The sequence below is a fragment of the Vicugna pacos genome, chromosome 8 (genome assembly GCF_048564905.1).
Source record: "Vicugna pacos chromosome 8, VicPac4, whole genome shotgun sequence".
Classification (NCBI taxonomy): Eukaryota; Metazoa; Chordata; class Mammalia; order Artiodactyla; family Camelidae; genus Vicugna; species Vicugna pacos.
In genome coordinates, this window is record NC_132994.1 from 10,817,608 (window position 1) to 10,833,858 (window position 16,251).

General features: G+C 40.9%; 1 protein-coding gene across 2 annotated transcripts in view; it reads left to right on the forward strand.

Annotated features, from left to right (window-relative positions):
- Positions 1-16,251, forward strand: part of MEI4 (meiotic double-stranded break formation protein 4) — a 143,252-nt gene that overhangs the window by 11,546 nt on the left and 115,455 nt on the right. For both annotated transcript variants that reach the window (XM_072966281.1, XM_072966282.1), the window contains exon 2: positions 7,831-8,082. In XM_072966281.1, the coding sequence (XP_072822382.1) occupies positions 7,845-8,082 (238 nt within the window). In that variant the 5' untranslated portion in view covers positions 7,831-7,844. The remainder of the gene's footprint in view (positions 1-7,830; positions 8,083-16,251) is intronic.

Here is a 16,251-nt window from a genome sequence, read left to right on the forward strand (position 1 = left end):
AGGCCTTTCTCCACCACTATATTTTTTTTAAATTGAAGTATAGTTAGTTTACAATGTTGTGTCAATTTCTGGTGCACAGCATAATAGTTCAGTCATACATGAACATACATGTATTCATTTTCATATTCTTTTTCATTATAGGTTAGCACAAGACATTGATTATAGTTCCCTGTGCTATACAGTATAAACTTGTTTATTCATTTTATATATAGTAGTTAGTACCTGCAATTCTCGAACTCCCAATTTATCTCTTCCCAGCCCCTTCCCCCTGGGTAACCATAAATTTGTTTTCTATGTCTATGAGTCTATTTTGTAAATAAGTTCATTCCTTTTTTTAAGATTCTAAATATAAGTAATCTCATATGGTATTTTTCTCTTTCTGGTTTACTTTACTTAGAATGACAATCTCCATGTCCATCCATGTTGTTGCAAATGGCATTATTTTATTCTTTTTATGGCTGAGTAGTTTTCCATTGTATAAATATACCACGACTTCTTTATTGAGTCATCTGTTGATGGACATTTAGGTTGCTTCCATGTCTTGGCTATTGTATATAGTGTTGTTATGAGCATTGGAGTACAGGTGTCTTTTTGAATTAGAGTTCCCTCAGTACATGCCCAGGAGTGAGATTGCTGTATCATACGTTAAGTCTACTTTTAGTTTTTGAGGAGTCTCCATACTGTTTTCCGTAATGGCTGCACCAAACTACATTCCCACCAGCAGTGAAGGAAGTTTCCTTTTTCTCCACACCCTCTCCATCTTTTATTGTTTGTGGACTTTTTAATCGTGGCCATTCTGACAGGTGTGAGGTGATACCTCATTGTAGTTTTGATTTGCATTTCTCTGATACTTAGTGATACTGAGCATTTTTTCATGTGCCTGTTAGCCACTTGTATGTCTTCATTAGAGAATTGCTTGTTTAGGTCTTCTGCCCATTTTTGGATTGGGTTGTTTATTTTTTGCTATTAAGTTGTTTGAGCTGTTTATATATTCTGGAAATTAAAACTTTGTTAGTCACGTTATTTGCAGAAATTTTCTCCCATTCTGTAGGTTGTCATTTTGTTTTCCTCATGGTTTCCTTTCCTGTGCAAAAGCTTGTAAGTTTCATTAGGTCCCACTTGTTTATTTTTGCTTTTATTTCTGTTGCCTGGGTAGACTGCCCTAGGAGAACATCGCTAAGATTTATGTCAGAGAATGTTTTGCCTATGTTTTCTTCTAGGAGGTTTATAGTGTCTTGTCTTATATTTAAGTCTTTAAGCCTTAAATATAAGGCTTTGTTTTCTTTTTAACTGCATTCTGATTGTATCTTTAAGATATCCTTCCTTCTACTTCCTGTGGTTTTAATTTGCTATTGTTCTTTTTCTAATTTTCTAAGGTGGAAATATAGGCCGTTTAATTTAAACATTTTTTTCTTTATAAAATTTTTTTCTATAAATGTTTTAATATTTTCTCACATTAGGAAATTTTTATATTTTTGCACACTAGGAAATAAGATGTGTTTTCCAACTACTGTTACATCACACCATCTTAGAGTTTGCTCCTGTGTACACTTGAGATATGAACTCAAGGAAGCACAAGCAGCCACACAGAAATATTTTCTGTAAGGCTTGTTTTTAACTTTGAAGAAGCACCCTGCTTCTCAGCTGTCTCACTCTTATCAGTCTCACCGAGGAGACTCCACAAATTTTGAAGAGCGCCTGACAGTGCTTCATGGCTTTTCAAAGGGCTTCATTTCATAAGTAAATCTTTTCTTGGCTAAATAGAAAGTTCTTTTACTTTCTACTTAGGTTTTCATTTAAAATAGAGGTCTCCTTTTCCTTTATAATTCTTCCAATTTATTTTGTTAATTACATATTAATATCAGGTCCCTTTTCCTTCTATGAATTTACATAGTGAAGGTGATTACTGACTGTGCTGTATAAATGTGACTCTGCGTTTCTCAGTGTATTTTTTGCTGATGTACAAAATGTGTGTGATGCACTTTTCCCATGTGAAATTCTGCAGTATTCCTTGCCAGAATCCAGAGAAAATCTTTCCGATGGAAAAAAAAGAGGCATTGTGGAAACCAAAGGTAAGAATTGGGAGTTGCATGAGAAGAAAACTGTGTATGGAGCCTCTGTAGACAGTTAAAATCTATGCTTAGTTAACTTTTTGAATAAGAGGAAAGTTATAGGTCATTGGCCTGTTATGGAAATGAAATAGAAAGGAAAAAAAATATCCTTTTATTTTCTTAAAAGCCTCTTGTTATGCCCAGACTCTTTGCTGGGAAGGCTTTTAAAGGCCCCTTTAATAATTAAAGTGGAGGAATTTGAAATATTGAATAACTCCTGATTCTTTTATGTAAAATTTCACATGTTGTTAATTTGATGAACACTTTACAGTACAATATATGCTGAAACTATAATAATAATTAGGGGATTTGTCAGCTGGATCTAATCTAAAAATTGCATGTTAGATCTTGTCCAAACTTTACTGAAATTATCTAAGTAGTCTTGTGACGTCTTACCATTCTGGCCTGGCCAGAGCCTTGCTGTCCCTAGACTGGTATCTGATAAATGCATATTCCATTATGTTCCTTGGGAGCTCCCTCCTGCATTATCTTAATTTACTCAGCTTAGTTGTTTAGGGAATGTTCACCCAATGTTCTTCAGTTTCCTACTTAACTGAGAAGGCAGGTATTTATTGTAGGGTTCGCATGAGATAAAATCTGGTTTTCTTCCTTATAGCTTACCCTCTCACCTAAACCTGGGTATAAGCTAGATTTTATCTTCTACTTTCTTTACTAAATAATTATTGTGGGAAAAGACAAAGTGTATACAGTAGAAAGGCATAAGTTTAGAGAGAGTCGACTCGTTGAAGGTAGTAGAGAAAGGATGCTTCATAAAGTGAAGAGAGACAGATGTGACCTTCAGGTTAACTAATTAAATTCCCCTCTTAATCCATTCTTCCTCCAATGTAATTGATGATGACTTACTGACAAGAGCCAGGGATAAGAGCTGGCCAAGCAGCCCTCTGTGACTGCCCGATCTGCACTAATATATTCACTCGCTCATTTACTTGTTCACATACTTAGTAGAGTGCTTACTATGAGCCAGCGATCGTGCCATTGGGATACAGTAGCTAGTATCTTGCTGCTTAGTCATACTAAGTTTTTCTGCCTCTCCCCACCTCTTCCAAAATCCACTGTGTCCTTTGAATTAGAAGAAACACCAGACACATCTGATGAAGGGGCATGTGTCTACTAGTGGACATGGAAAGATCTGAAGTCCACAGGCTTCATGTTACCGAACCAAACTTGGGTCCACTCACTCAATGTGCAGCAAAGCCAACCTACTGACACCACGTTGTCATGAAGAAAAGTAAAGTTTTTATTGCAGGGCACCAACAATGGGAATGGGAGACAAGCCTCAGATCCAGTCCCACTTGGTCTTCGAGTTAGGGAATTTTTAAGGGGGAAGAACAAAGAGGCTGGGATTAATCATCCTCTTGTGACATTTCTTAATCATACTTTCAGGAATCAGAATGTCTCTGATTTATGATTCTCTAGTTATAATTTTGAGGGTCAGGATGTTTCTGGTTTATGATTCTCCAGCCAGGTGGTCCGTGGTTTAGCGGCCTGTTAGGAGAAACAACCTGAGTTTGTATGCTAGTGATGATACCTTTCATAGCAGTTTTAGTACATTAACGATGTTCTCAACAACAGCGATCTTAGTTATCTGACTCTGGTTGATTAGTGTTTAGTTAGCTCGAGATTGAGGTCAGAGGGGACAAGAGGTTTAGATAGCAAAATTAATTATAAACTCAGTAATGAAAAAGAATATGAAAATGAATATGTGTTTATATATATGCATGACTGGGACATGGCTGTACACCAGAAATTGACACATTATAACTGACTATGCTTCAATTAAAAAAAAATTAAACTCAGTAAAGGAATTTGGTTTTACAGGGACTTGGTTTCATTAGTAGAATTTGAGGAAGGCTGATCAGGAAGTGAAATTAGAAAACCAAGGAAGCAGAATTCTCATTTCATTGACTCAATTCTGACTCCATTTCTTCAATTCTGAAAGCACTTTGACACTGAAACATTTTTGAGCATGTTTAAGGTGCCGTTACTTCATTCTGGTCTTCCTCCTCCCCTAAGCTGTTGTTGAATTGATGGTGTGTTTCACCCCTGAGGGTGGTTCAGAGTGGAGGCGGGGATCCGGTGTCTGCAACTGCTCATCTCAGTCATGCAGTGCTTGGTGCAGAGTTCTGAGGCTTCCCGGAAAACCCGATTTTATTTTTCCTGTAATTCGTACATTGAAAAATGTAGAATAGGGAATATTTTTGTAGGAGTAAGACTTTTTTCTACTTTTTATAGTATATTTTATAATGTTCATTGTGGACAACTTGGAAACTATAGAAAAAGTATGAACAAGAAAATTAAATCAGACTTCCTCAACTGATAGTCAGTGTGTTGTTTGTATTTTGGTGAATAATTCTGTCTTTCTCCCTCCTGTTTCCCTTTTTCTCTTCTTTCCCTCCCCCTGTCTTTCTCTAAATCTATCGGTACATTAATCTCTATCAATGGACTTTTTTTTTTTATTTTACTGCCTTTACTGTTAAATATTTTAATCTGTAGTTAACATCATGTGGGGGATATTTTCCCATAATTTTAAGTATGTTCAAAACATTTTCAATTCAGTTTTATAATCTCTGACAATTTGATTAATGAATTTATATTGTTAGATGTTCAAGCTGGTGACAGGTTTTTTTGGGGGGTGTTGTTTTTTTTTTTTTTTTTGTAGTTATAAATAATCCTACAAGATCACCTGTTGTCATAAAGTTTTATTGTAGTTCTGGTCATTTGTTTACGGTAAAATCTTAGAACTTGTATTGCTTGACCAAAGAGGGAGAAATATTTTGAAGGTGTTTGATATGTACTAGTAAAATATTCTCCTGAAAGGTGTTGAATTTAAACCTCCGTTACTCTTATAAATGGGTGATCAGGCAGTCTTTACTTCATAGACTTTTCACCAGCGATCTTGGAGATGAACCAGCTGCAGAATTCCGGATTGTAGTTCAAAACAGTTTTGACAGTTTGGAGAATTGGTTAGTTGATAACAAATTTAAGTTCGGGAGGGGAAAATGAGGGTAGCAGAAGTAGGGTAGGTAAAAATTGCTAAAATACTGTTTGCTGAGTAGCTGTTTCTGCAGGGATGCTTGAAGGAAGCCAGAGGTCATAGGGGATGTGACTAGATTTCACCAGAGCCCTGGGCGGGACTTTACCATGGTAAGGTCTGTTTCCAAATGCAAGAGAAAGAAAGCCCACTTGATCAAATGGGCTATTCTAAAAAGACTGTTAACATTTTATATTTTAAATTATTAAGAATTCAGAGACACTAAATATCTTCTTTGGGAACATTAAATGTTCATTTTAATCATTTACTATAATTATTGAGCATAAATTGAATTTACAAAAGCTTTTCTAAAAGTTATTACCTGTTTTTTCTCAGTTGAACAGAGAATATATCTAGGAAGCTTATCTTTTTCTCCATGAAATTTTAGTATAAATAGAATTATTTTTACCTTACTTTATTTAAAAATCAGAACATTTAATTAATCAGCTTGCTTAAATCTTAAATATCTCTGTGAAAAGGCAGGGAGTTTGCTGTGCTTTTATTATCCAAAGAACTTCTCCTCTTATGTTAATAAACTTCTCCTCTTTTTTTTTAACCAAGATTTCCACCATTGATGATTGAATGTCAGATTCCTTTCTAAGTGAAACGCTCTCAATAAGTTACTGATTATTATTCTATTACTTTTGCTGTCTTTGGTCAGTACTGTTGTAGGTAAGTGTGAACCTTCTTTAAGGAGGGTCATCCATGTCTCTCTGCTCTCTGCACACAAGATGCTTTTCTGAAGCACTGAGAAGCAGAGGCTGCTGCTCCCCATCACTGACACAGCAGATGGACGGTGAACCAGCCAAGTGAAATGGTTGCTGCAGAAGCTAAAATAAGTGGAGCTATAACTCTAATTAGTTTGTCCATCTTATTGGTGTCTAGTCCTTGGTGTATTCCACAGCTGGGAAAGGTTAAAAAAAATGGCAGCTGTACTTTGCTGTTAGAAATCAATTTTTTATAGTTTTTTTCTGATTATAATTTGATACATAGTCACTGTAGAAAATAAGGAAAATTTGGGGAAATATAGATATGAAAAATCCATAATTCTACAGTAGAAAGAAGTCCTATCAACATTTTTGTATCTTCTGTTTTTTACATAATTGGGATCCTCTTGTACACATATCATGAACTCACTGTTTTTTTCCCTCAGTATATCATTAACACTTCCCTATGTTAATAAAATAAACTCTGAAAATCCAAGATTTAATGGATAAGTAATAATCATTTGTACAGTCATACCATTATTTACTTAACTATTTGGGTTTTGGTCCCAGTTTTCAATATTATAAATGATCCTGCAATGACATATTGTACACATATTTTTGTGTTCATCACTGGTTATAATAAAATAGCATTCGGCTACGTGTTAGACTGCATATTTTCAGTGAAAAATGATAGGATATCAGATAGGTATTCATCGCAGAAGGTGGGAATACATCTGATAAGATTTTTTATGGTAGTATATGCGCTGTCCTCTGAAAGGTGTCCAGCCAGGGCCCTGGGGCTGTAAGAGCGTCAGGACATCATGACGGGAAAATGCAACAGCAGAGATAGGATGGGAGTGACCCTGGGCTGTGTCCATCTATTTGTATGAGTGTGATCCAACCATCGTGGAAGAATAACCATGAGCAATGGAAGGAAGTAAAGTTTGAGATGTGGAATTTGAAATTATGTTAGTAGGATAGATTTAGCAACCACATCTGAATTTTCTGGACCATTGCGCTTTTAACCATTCGTTAAAAATGTTTACGTACACGTGGTATGTGCAGAGCCCTCAAATTCAGTAAAGCCTGGTGGAGGCCCACAGCAGCTTGTACTTCAGTAGAGGGAGTGACGTTAAACCAGTGAACGTGATGGTCAGTCGTGCTGTCCTCATAAAAACACTCATGCACTCAGACTGCGGTGCAGTGTTGGTTTGGAAAAGTATGCTGACTGTGGCAAGTGGAAATCTTTGGAGGTGCAGATTTAGAGCAGAGTCACAACTTAGATGATGCAAATATTTGAAAGATTGTTCTATGTATAGATTGGAGGGGCCTGATTAGAGGCAGGAAGAGTGGGTCAGGGTGCACTGAGAAATGCAGGGTTGGGGAGCAGGGGCTCCTAGAGGTAGCAGAATGGATTTGAGGAGGAGAGGGACTGACATTTAAACAGTTTTATTTAGTGATTCTGATTACACAGTAAACTTTGGACAAGATATAAAAGCCTCAGTTCTCCCCCAGATTTGCTGAATCAGAATTTTGGAGGGATGAGACCATATATATATACATATGTATATATATACACATACACACACAGACACAGAGACACACACACACATATATATATATATATATTTAAAACCTCTCTCAGAGTCTGATGTGTGTCTCTGGTTAGAAGCTACTAAATGAATTAATGTGTGTTTTTTGCATTCCAAGAATCTGTCACATTATCCAAATCTGCTGTTTTGACTCTTAATACACTTCATGTGCATAGGTATGCATTTTTCTTCTGCATATTTTTTTCTGCTGTTTTCAGTTCCTGAGAAATTGTTCTGTTACTTGGCTTCCTGTTGTGTTGTAAACTTATTAATTAGTGATACTCACTGCAAAATCAATTTCGAGCAAATGAAATGCACTGCAGAAGTTAAAAGGGACTCCTGTAACTTGTTTTCTTACTAAACACTAGGGGCACAAGCCAGGATGGATGATCACAGTCAAGCATGGTATCTGAGGACTGCAAAGCTGGCTCTGGCCTTGGCAATTATCCGCTCAAAACCAGCAGACAAAAGCAGCAGAGAATACACAGAGCATCTTGCGAGGATGGTGTCTGGGCAGGAATCGAAGTGGAGATCAAAAGTTGAAGCCTTGGAAGCTGAAGTTCTGCAGTTACGTCAAAAACTTCTTCTGAGCAGGATCTGTTCAGGATCATTTGAGAGTGGTGAGTACATGAAATTGCCTGTTGGTAATATTTCAGTCTTCGCAGTTATTTAGAAATTTATTACAAAAACACCAGATGGTTTCATTTCCTAAAATTCCACTACTTCTTCTTGCCCTGTAAAGATTTTTCACTTCTAGTTATTCACTAGAAGCTGATTGTCACTTTCTGATGTATGGGGCTGTATTAGACATGAGGGTGAACTTGGAGTATGAAACTTGTCAAGATATGAAGGCAGAGATTCTTAAGCTTACTGAAGAAATTAATTTTAAAATCACATTGTTTGACCTTATTCTTTTACTCTGTAGTTTACATTGTCTTTATATGAAATAATTCATCTCACAGTCAAGTACCAGCTGTCAACCAGGCATGCAGTGGGTGGTGAGGACCCAAAAATACAAAGAAGGAGATGCTGTCCTTACCATGAAGTACCTACCATTCTAACAGGGAAAGCAGACCTACACACAGTTAACCCAGTTGTGATAAACTTGGTAATAGAGATAGTGACAGAGTGCACAGGAGGATTCATTCTGCCCAATTTCTGGAAAGGCTTTTCAGGTCTGGCCCTCAGGGGTCTGTCCACTAGTGAGATGGTCAGAGTGTGCAGCAAGGGGCAGGAGCGCCAGCCAGGGAACAGCAGTGAGGATACGTGTCCCATTCTTTGCTGCCAGCAGCACATCTCAGACCAGAACACCATTAGGTAGAGGTCTGGTGGGGGAGAGAGGAAGAGAGGGGAGTCGGGACCAGGTTCAGAAGGGCTTTGAACGTCAGCCTAAGGAATATTCTGTCAGTAAGTTGGCCAGACCATGTGTGATCTCCATAGGACCCTTCAAGAGAGTGAAAGGGGGACTGTAATAATTACACGAGGACAGCGGGGAAAACCAGGATGCACTTGGACAAACTGGAGCACGTGGGCACCTTATTCATCAGGAGCTGTCAACCTTTTTGACTCGGAGCACTGACTCTCCTTGTGAAACATAATTCTGGTGATTTGTTAAAAATGTAAATCAGATCATGTTACTCCTCTGCCTCAAACCTTTCCCTGACTTTCCTTAATGCCTCACACTGGGTTCAGACCTGTGATTGTGGCTTTGGTGATTTCACTTCTACTCACCTGGATGCAGACACGCTCCCACGTGGTCTGGTCACCATGGACTCTGGAGCATCTTCTTGCCTCGAATCTTTGCTGTGCTTTTCTCCTCGACTCTGTCGCTGGCCTCTTCCCTTCCTGGAGGTCTAACATTCTCAATGACACCTGCTCAGTGACCACGCTAAATGCATAGTGCCCCCCCCACAGTTATTCTTTACCCAGATACCCGCCATGGGTTATTTATTTGCTTACTTGACTGCAGCCTTCTCTCCTGAGCTGGAGTCTGGGTTTGTTAAGGAGGGGGTCTTCAATTTGCTCAGCACTCTTTACTGAATGCCCATCCCAGAGCATGACTCACTGAAATGCTCAGTAAATATTTGTCAAGTGAAGTGGAGCCTAGAGGATGTTTTGGCTATAGTCATGATCAGAAGCAAGGAGACAGGTTCTGAAAGTGTTTGCCAAGCCCATATTAAGAGTGATGAGTTGAACTAGACCTGTGATGGGGAGAACTAAAATGAATGATTGCAGAGTGGACACTTCAGGTGTTTGTGAATGCCTTCAGAGGGTGGTTAAGGGAGCTGGAGGCATGTAGGGTAATTGAAGTTTCTAGTCCTAGCTTATTAAATTCATTACGATGCTTCTAATCCAGATAATGACCATAGAAATATGCTTACAGGGTAAAAGGTTAAGTCCAGGTCTGTCTGAGTCTAGGCTAATCCTTGAATATATAGGTATTACCTAGAAGGAAGGCAGGGGCATGGCCCTAAAACCCAAAGGAGATGAGCAGGCTGGAAATGTAGACCCAGAGGAAGGATTCATTGTATTTAGGTGATAGTGAAGTTACCCTTTAGACGAGGCTCCCATGGAGGATGGCACTTGGACTGGGAGGCTGCGGATTCCAGCATCCAGGGCTGGGCAGAGGAAAAGAAGGAGCGTCTGGAAAGAAAGGTAGGATGCACAGGCGCGGTGCAGCCACGGCTGCTGCGGGTAATAGGTACTCGCTAACTTCAGTTTGGGGGATTATCAGGAAAACTCGCTAACCTAATACCCAGATGCGACCAAAATCTCATTATTGTGTGAGCAGAAGTAGAGTCATACGCTTTATGGCCATGCTTTCGTCTCTCTAGAGTCTTTCTAGGTAATGGCCTCTTTGAGAATACCTGCGAATAACAAGCATCATCAGTTTTTATTAGTTTTTTGGCTGTCGTACGACCCATGTAATGGCCCACGAACTGTGAATATCACAGACATCCATGATATCCAAACTATCGTTTACATCAAGGGTCTATTTACAACACTGACACAGGGGGATGTATGATTTGTTTGGGACGTGAGTGTACCTAACAGTGAGAGCCTTGGTGATACCCAGTTCTTACGCTGAAAACTTCCACTTACAGTGCCTGCGAGAGAGATTTTCAAATATCGTATAATTAAAACCTCTTTTACTCACAGCGGGAGTTGCAGGTAAAGCATTTCAGTGCAGATGTTTGGAAGTAATCTGTGTCTCCATCTGTTAATTTAAACTTGAAAAATGAGGAATAAATGGATAGATTCAGATAAATAGAGTCACTATTAAAAGGGAAAGGAAAAAAACCTGAGGTGGGGGGTATTAGATTGATAGGAACATAAAGGAGGAACATAGTTGGCATTTAACGGTGTACGGTTTGAAAGACTGACATGCCTCGCTCTAAGAAAACTCCATCCCTGAAAAATCAAACCATTTTATAGAGGTACTTCCATTATGAAATATTTCTTTCTGGAATTTTCAGGGTTTCTTTACACATGCAACTGTTCTCCAGTGTTCAGAGACAGCAGGCCCTGAATAAATGGTGAGCAGAATGCTTCCTGATGGATTGAGAGGCTGGGGAACTTAATTTACAGCATTGACTATCCATTGAAGCAACTGAGCGTCCCAGAATTAAATGAAGCAGAGCTGAAATAGCAAAGTAGATAAGGAAGTATGATGCGGTTTGTACAGCACTTCAGGAACTCAGCTATTTCTTTATTCTGGTTTATATTTCTACAGTTTCTTAAAGAGAAATATCTTTCTTTATTGTGTTTATTAAGGAACTAGACTATACAGAGAAGGGGTAAATAGAACTTGCTCTTAGAACTATGCCACATTTTTATTTTGCTTAAATGCTCCATGGTAGAGGAAGGGAGAAAGAAAGGAAGGGAGGGAGGGATGGAGAGAGGATAGATCAAAGAAACCCAGATGTCCAGTGTCACATTTCTCAAAACCTTCTTGGTGATGTGCAGCAGACAAGTTAGTTGCCTGCTCCACAGCCGGCTTCCTTCTTCCTTACTCTGAAGCACTCCAGTTTTGTTTTGGCAGACATGCATCCGTGTGCACTGAGTTAATCCATGAAAGGCTAGGGCTTGTTTTACCAATATTGTTCTAAGGTTGGACAGGGACCAATGAAAGCTAAAAAGGTATCTTCTGTGCTTTTGATAAAAATTCACCTCTTGTATAAAGAGGTTGAGCCCATGAAAGACAGCAATTTAATTTTTTTTTACCTCAACCACATGTTTCCTGTATGGGCACTGCCACGTGAAGATGTGATGTCTGGAACTCTGGGAGCCATTTTACAACCATGAGGTGATATTGAAAAATTAATTTCAACATGATAAGGATGATGAAGTAGGAGGATGAGAAGAGTCTTGGTCCTTCTTGACATTGCTGAACAGCCAAAGCAACTCTGGGACTACTTTATTAGGAATTTTAAAGAAGATAAACGATGGTTTAAGCCATTGTTATCCATATAGTCTCTTTCTTGTATCTGAGCACATCCTAATTTCAAGAGTGGGGAAGCAGTGGGGATAATGAATATATTGGAGAGCTGGTGTTTCCCCAATAATCTATAGGGAGAAAAATTAGAGAGAGAGAAAAAAAAAAAACTATGTTCTTTTATCCAGGACTGTTAAATGATAACCTTATAATGTTGGTGAGGATTTAGTGGGGCTTTGAGTAGGTAAGTGAGAGAGACCCAGAGCATAGAGACTGGCCAGGAAGACATTACTGACTGTTCTTAAATAGTGACTAGGGTTTGAAGGAGATGTGATGACAGGCACAGGGCCTTGGAGGGGGAAAAATGACAAAGGACTTCAGTGAGCAGTTGAGATGTGAGTGTGAATGTGTGTGTGTGTGTGTGTGAGAGCGTGGGGCAGGCAGGGGAGTCTGGACAGTTGCTGCGATACTCACACACGGCACTTGGGCATTCATAGGAGGGATGGAGGCAGATGCCCTGTCAGGTATATGCTTTTTCCCCTACAATTTAAGTGTTCAGTATCTTCATAAATGATACGTAGGCTACTAGATGAGCAACTGGCTAAAGTGAAAAGAAAGTAAGAGAAAATCAAACCAAATTAATTCATCAGTTTGTTTATTTAGTACATGTGTCTTGAATCCAGGGCTCAGGTTGTCACGTGCTTGGGCCTGGGGAGTGGTGGCATGCAGAATGCACCATCAGTGTAAGCGGACCTTAGCTCATCCCAGTTAGGGGTCCTGAGAAACGGCCGACCCAGCCAGCAGGCTTCCCAGCTTCCCTGTCCTTCCAGCTGACCTTGCCCAGGATTGTCCGCCCTCCCCTACTGCTCCCCTTTGCTGCTCTGTACCCTGAGGAGTGGACCCTCCCCGCTCCCTGCCCACCCCAGGCCCTGCTTCTCATTTCCTGTAGAAATGTGGAACATTCAGGAGAAGGTTTGCAGCCAGACTGGTGATGGGGTGTCGAAGTGGCCGCCTTTGTGCACCCTCCACACCCGCGTGGGGCTCGTCTCCGCTCCTGCTGCCACTTTTTTGGTCCTGGCCTCCTTGGCCTCTGTCCCATCCCTTTCTTCTTCTCATCCTGTTCTAGGCCACAAAGAGGAGACATTACATATAAAAGACTTACAGACACAGTGGGGGAGCTCAGCATGTACATGTTGGGGCCTTCGCTGTTTTACAAATGCTGAAAGAGCATAGAAAATGAATGCCTAAGTGTTTCCTTCTTCACATAAGCCCCAATCATATAAATTGTCAAATGTAATAATAATGGAAATTTGCCTAAAATTGCAGTTCATTTAAAACATGCCTGCATAATGTACATAGGCATCAGGAATGTGCCACTAATTTAATATGGACTCTAATGAAAGTCTGTAAAATAACATAGAGTAAATTTGTAATTGAACATTAGAAAATGTTTTACTCGTTATGCATAAAAATTGAGTTAAACTTTTGATATTTGAGACCATCAATATACAAAGAAATTTAAGTTGAGGCTGAAAAAGCTCAGAATATGGAATGGCTTTAATGGTGACAAGACTGAAATGTAAACACATCGCTTACCATCGCAGGAGCTGACCCTGGTGGCGGAGGCAGGGAGTAAGAAGGACAAACAAGTTCTGGAACAGGGTCCAGGCCTGAAGGAAGCCTGGAGCTTCAGAGGCTGGGCACGGCCAGGGCAGCTGAGCACTCGCAGTGTGGAGCCTGCCAGATGGAAGCCTTCAGTCCTCCCCCGTCTCTTCCTCGTGCCAGGCTCAGTCTCTCTGCGTGGTGCTACCGCCTTGTGTGCCTGAGCTGGGCTTTCGGAAGGTGTCTGGCATGTCCAAGTGATGCCCTGGCTGGGCTGTCTCTACTTCCTGGGTATCTCGGGATTCCCTCCCCTCCTGTGCATTCTAGTACCGCTCCTTTGTCTGCAAAATACCAGCTAGACTCCACGTCGGTAGTTGTAGCCTTGCTGTGTTCACATCTGTGTTAGAGCCCTGTCTCAGGTCTTCTTATTTACTCCAGAATGAAGCCCCCGATCCTTAAAATGGGCTACAAGCCTCTCCACAAAGTGGTACTTGCTTCTCTCTGCAGCCCAGCCTCTCAGCACTGCGTCCTCCACGTTCTCTATTGCCTCACACGGAGCTGCTTTCACTTCCTTGAATCCACCGTGTTCTCTCTCAGCTCCAGGACGTTCCTCGTGTTGTTTCTGTCTGGAGGATGTGTCCTCCCTCTCCTTTTGGTCAACTTGTACACTATTCTGTTCTCGTGTAGTTTTAAAGTCCCTCTGCCTTCACTGACTACCTCCCTAGACTAGATTCGATTCTCCTGCTGGGGGTCCCCATAACATTCTGTATTGTTCACAGCATTTGTGAGCTGAATTACAAGTTGACACAGCCCGTCTTCCCCTAGGACCTACCCTCCACGCTTGCAAGGAGTGCATCTTTTCTCATCCCTGCTGTATTCCTAGGGCTAGCACAGTGCCCGCGTGGAGGGGCTGCTTGGTGATATTTACTGAGTGAAGAAGTTTAGACAAGGTTGATGTAAGTGTTACTACCTGGAACAAAATGGCCTTGCTGATCTGTGGTTTCTGGAGATCTGCCAGACCCCTGTAGCTTTGGAAAAAGGATCGAAGAGCAAGACCCAGCATCCTAGGGACAGGGACCCACTCAGCTAGGATGAGTATCAGGGCTGCTCCTTTCTGGGAGCCACGCAAGCATACAGTCGTGGAATCAGAAGACAGTAAGTGAGGAGGGACAGTGCTGACTTGCTCTGTGCAGCAGAAGCCACAAATGCTCCAAGTACTTGTGCATCCTAGGTCTTTGCTCATTGTCATGCTTTTTGAACAGTTTAACCTGTAGTAAATTTTGATCTGGTTCTTACATTTAGTATTATATTTGTTTTTTGCAGATTTTGTTTGTGTTTTATAAATGCCCCAGTGTGAGCTTTCACATTTTAAGATTCTGTTAGAAATCTGAAGGTACCTTGAATGGATTCTGGATTTAATATTTGGATCCTAAACATCTTGAAATTTATCTTTTTAGATAAGTTCAATCTACAGTGAGGAGAACCCAGGTAGAAAGCTGTGGACCATAGTTTAGATTGGGAAAATTAATGGAATAACATCAATTCCATTATCAAAGCAGGACGCTCAGATGACTAGAGTTCATGGGAGTAAGCTTGAGATTCTGCATTTCTGGAAAGCTCTTAGGTGATGTCAGTGAGGCTGCTCTGAAGACCACAATGTGAGGGGCAGGAACTGGGGACCCTTATGGGAGGAGTTTGTCTGCGAAAGAAGGAGAGATGATAGGTTGGTCCTTTGGGAGGGTGCAAGGTGGAGGGAAAGTTTTTTTGTTGATAAAATGGAAAAGACATCAGCATACTGGCCCTTTAGTGGGAAGGAATCAGCAGAGAGAGGAACATGGAGGATAGGAAAGGAAGAGGATAATGAAGGCATCATGGGTGGTTTTGAAGCAGGAGGGAAGGGCACAACCACTGAGGGAATGACACAGTAACTGAGGACAGGACAGACTGATTAGAACCAAGATACAGAAGATTCAACTTCCAGAAGACCTTGAGCCTCATGGTGCACCCACAGGTGCCATGACAGTTCCTATGCTGACCTTAAAAGGGAAAAAAGTGGGTGGGGATGTGATTCCTGGGAATCCCCGCCCCTTCTCCAACATAGATGGAATAATCCTCCTATTCATTAGCATATAGAATTACCAAGCCCGTAAAACCTAGCAACTCCTCACCTCGTGGTTGCTCTCTCTCTTGCCCTTTGAGACAGCCCACGCTCTTTGGTGTGTGTATCTGCTTTTACTTTCAGCGAAACACCCACACCCCTCCGTCTCTCCCTCTCACCTTTCTGAGATGCCCACATTCTGTCTGTGGGGTGTGCATCTCCTAGGCCGTTTTCCCTTCTGAGTGAGATGGACCGCCCTCTGTCTACGGAGTGTGCATCTCTCTAAACGAACTTGCTTTCACTTTACTATGCTTTGCTCTTGCGAGGCAAGAACCTATTCTTCAACAACATCTTGGGGCCTCAACCTAGAAGAAACACAGAGGGCAAATGGTGAGACTGGCCCTGGGCCTCAAGAAAGAGCCACCCTCTCTCCTGAAACTCTTCTGGGGGAGGAGTAGGTGCTTCTTTATCGGAGTTTCTGTGAGTTCATTCCTGTCAACTCTGCAAGGAGCTCTGCTCTCAAGCTCTCCCTCCCCACCCAGTGTCCCTTTCTCCTAAGTCTGCCTTCCATTTCTGTTGTTTCTTTTGTCAAACTGCCTTTGGATCTTCATTCTTGCATTTCTTCCCTGCTGTTTCAGCCCTGGTCTCGGTCAT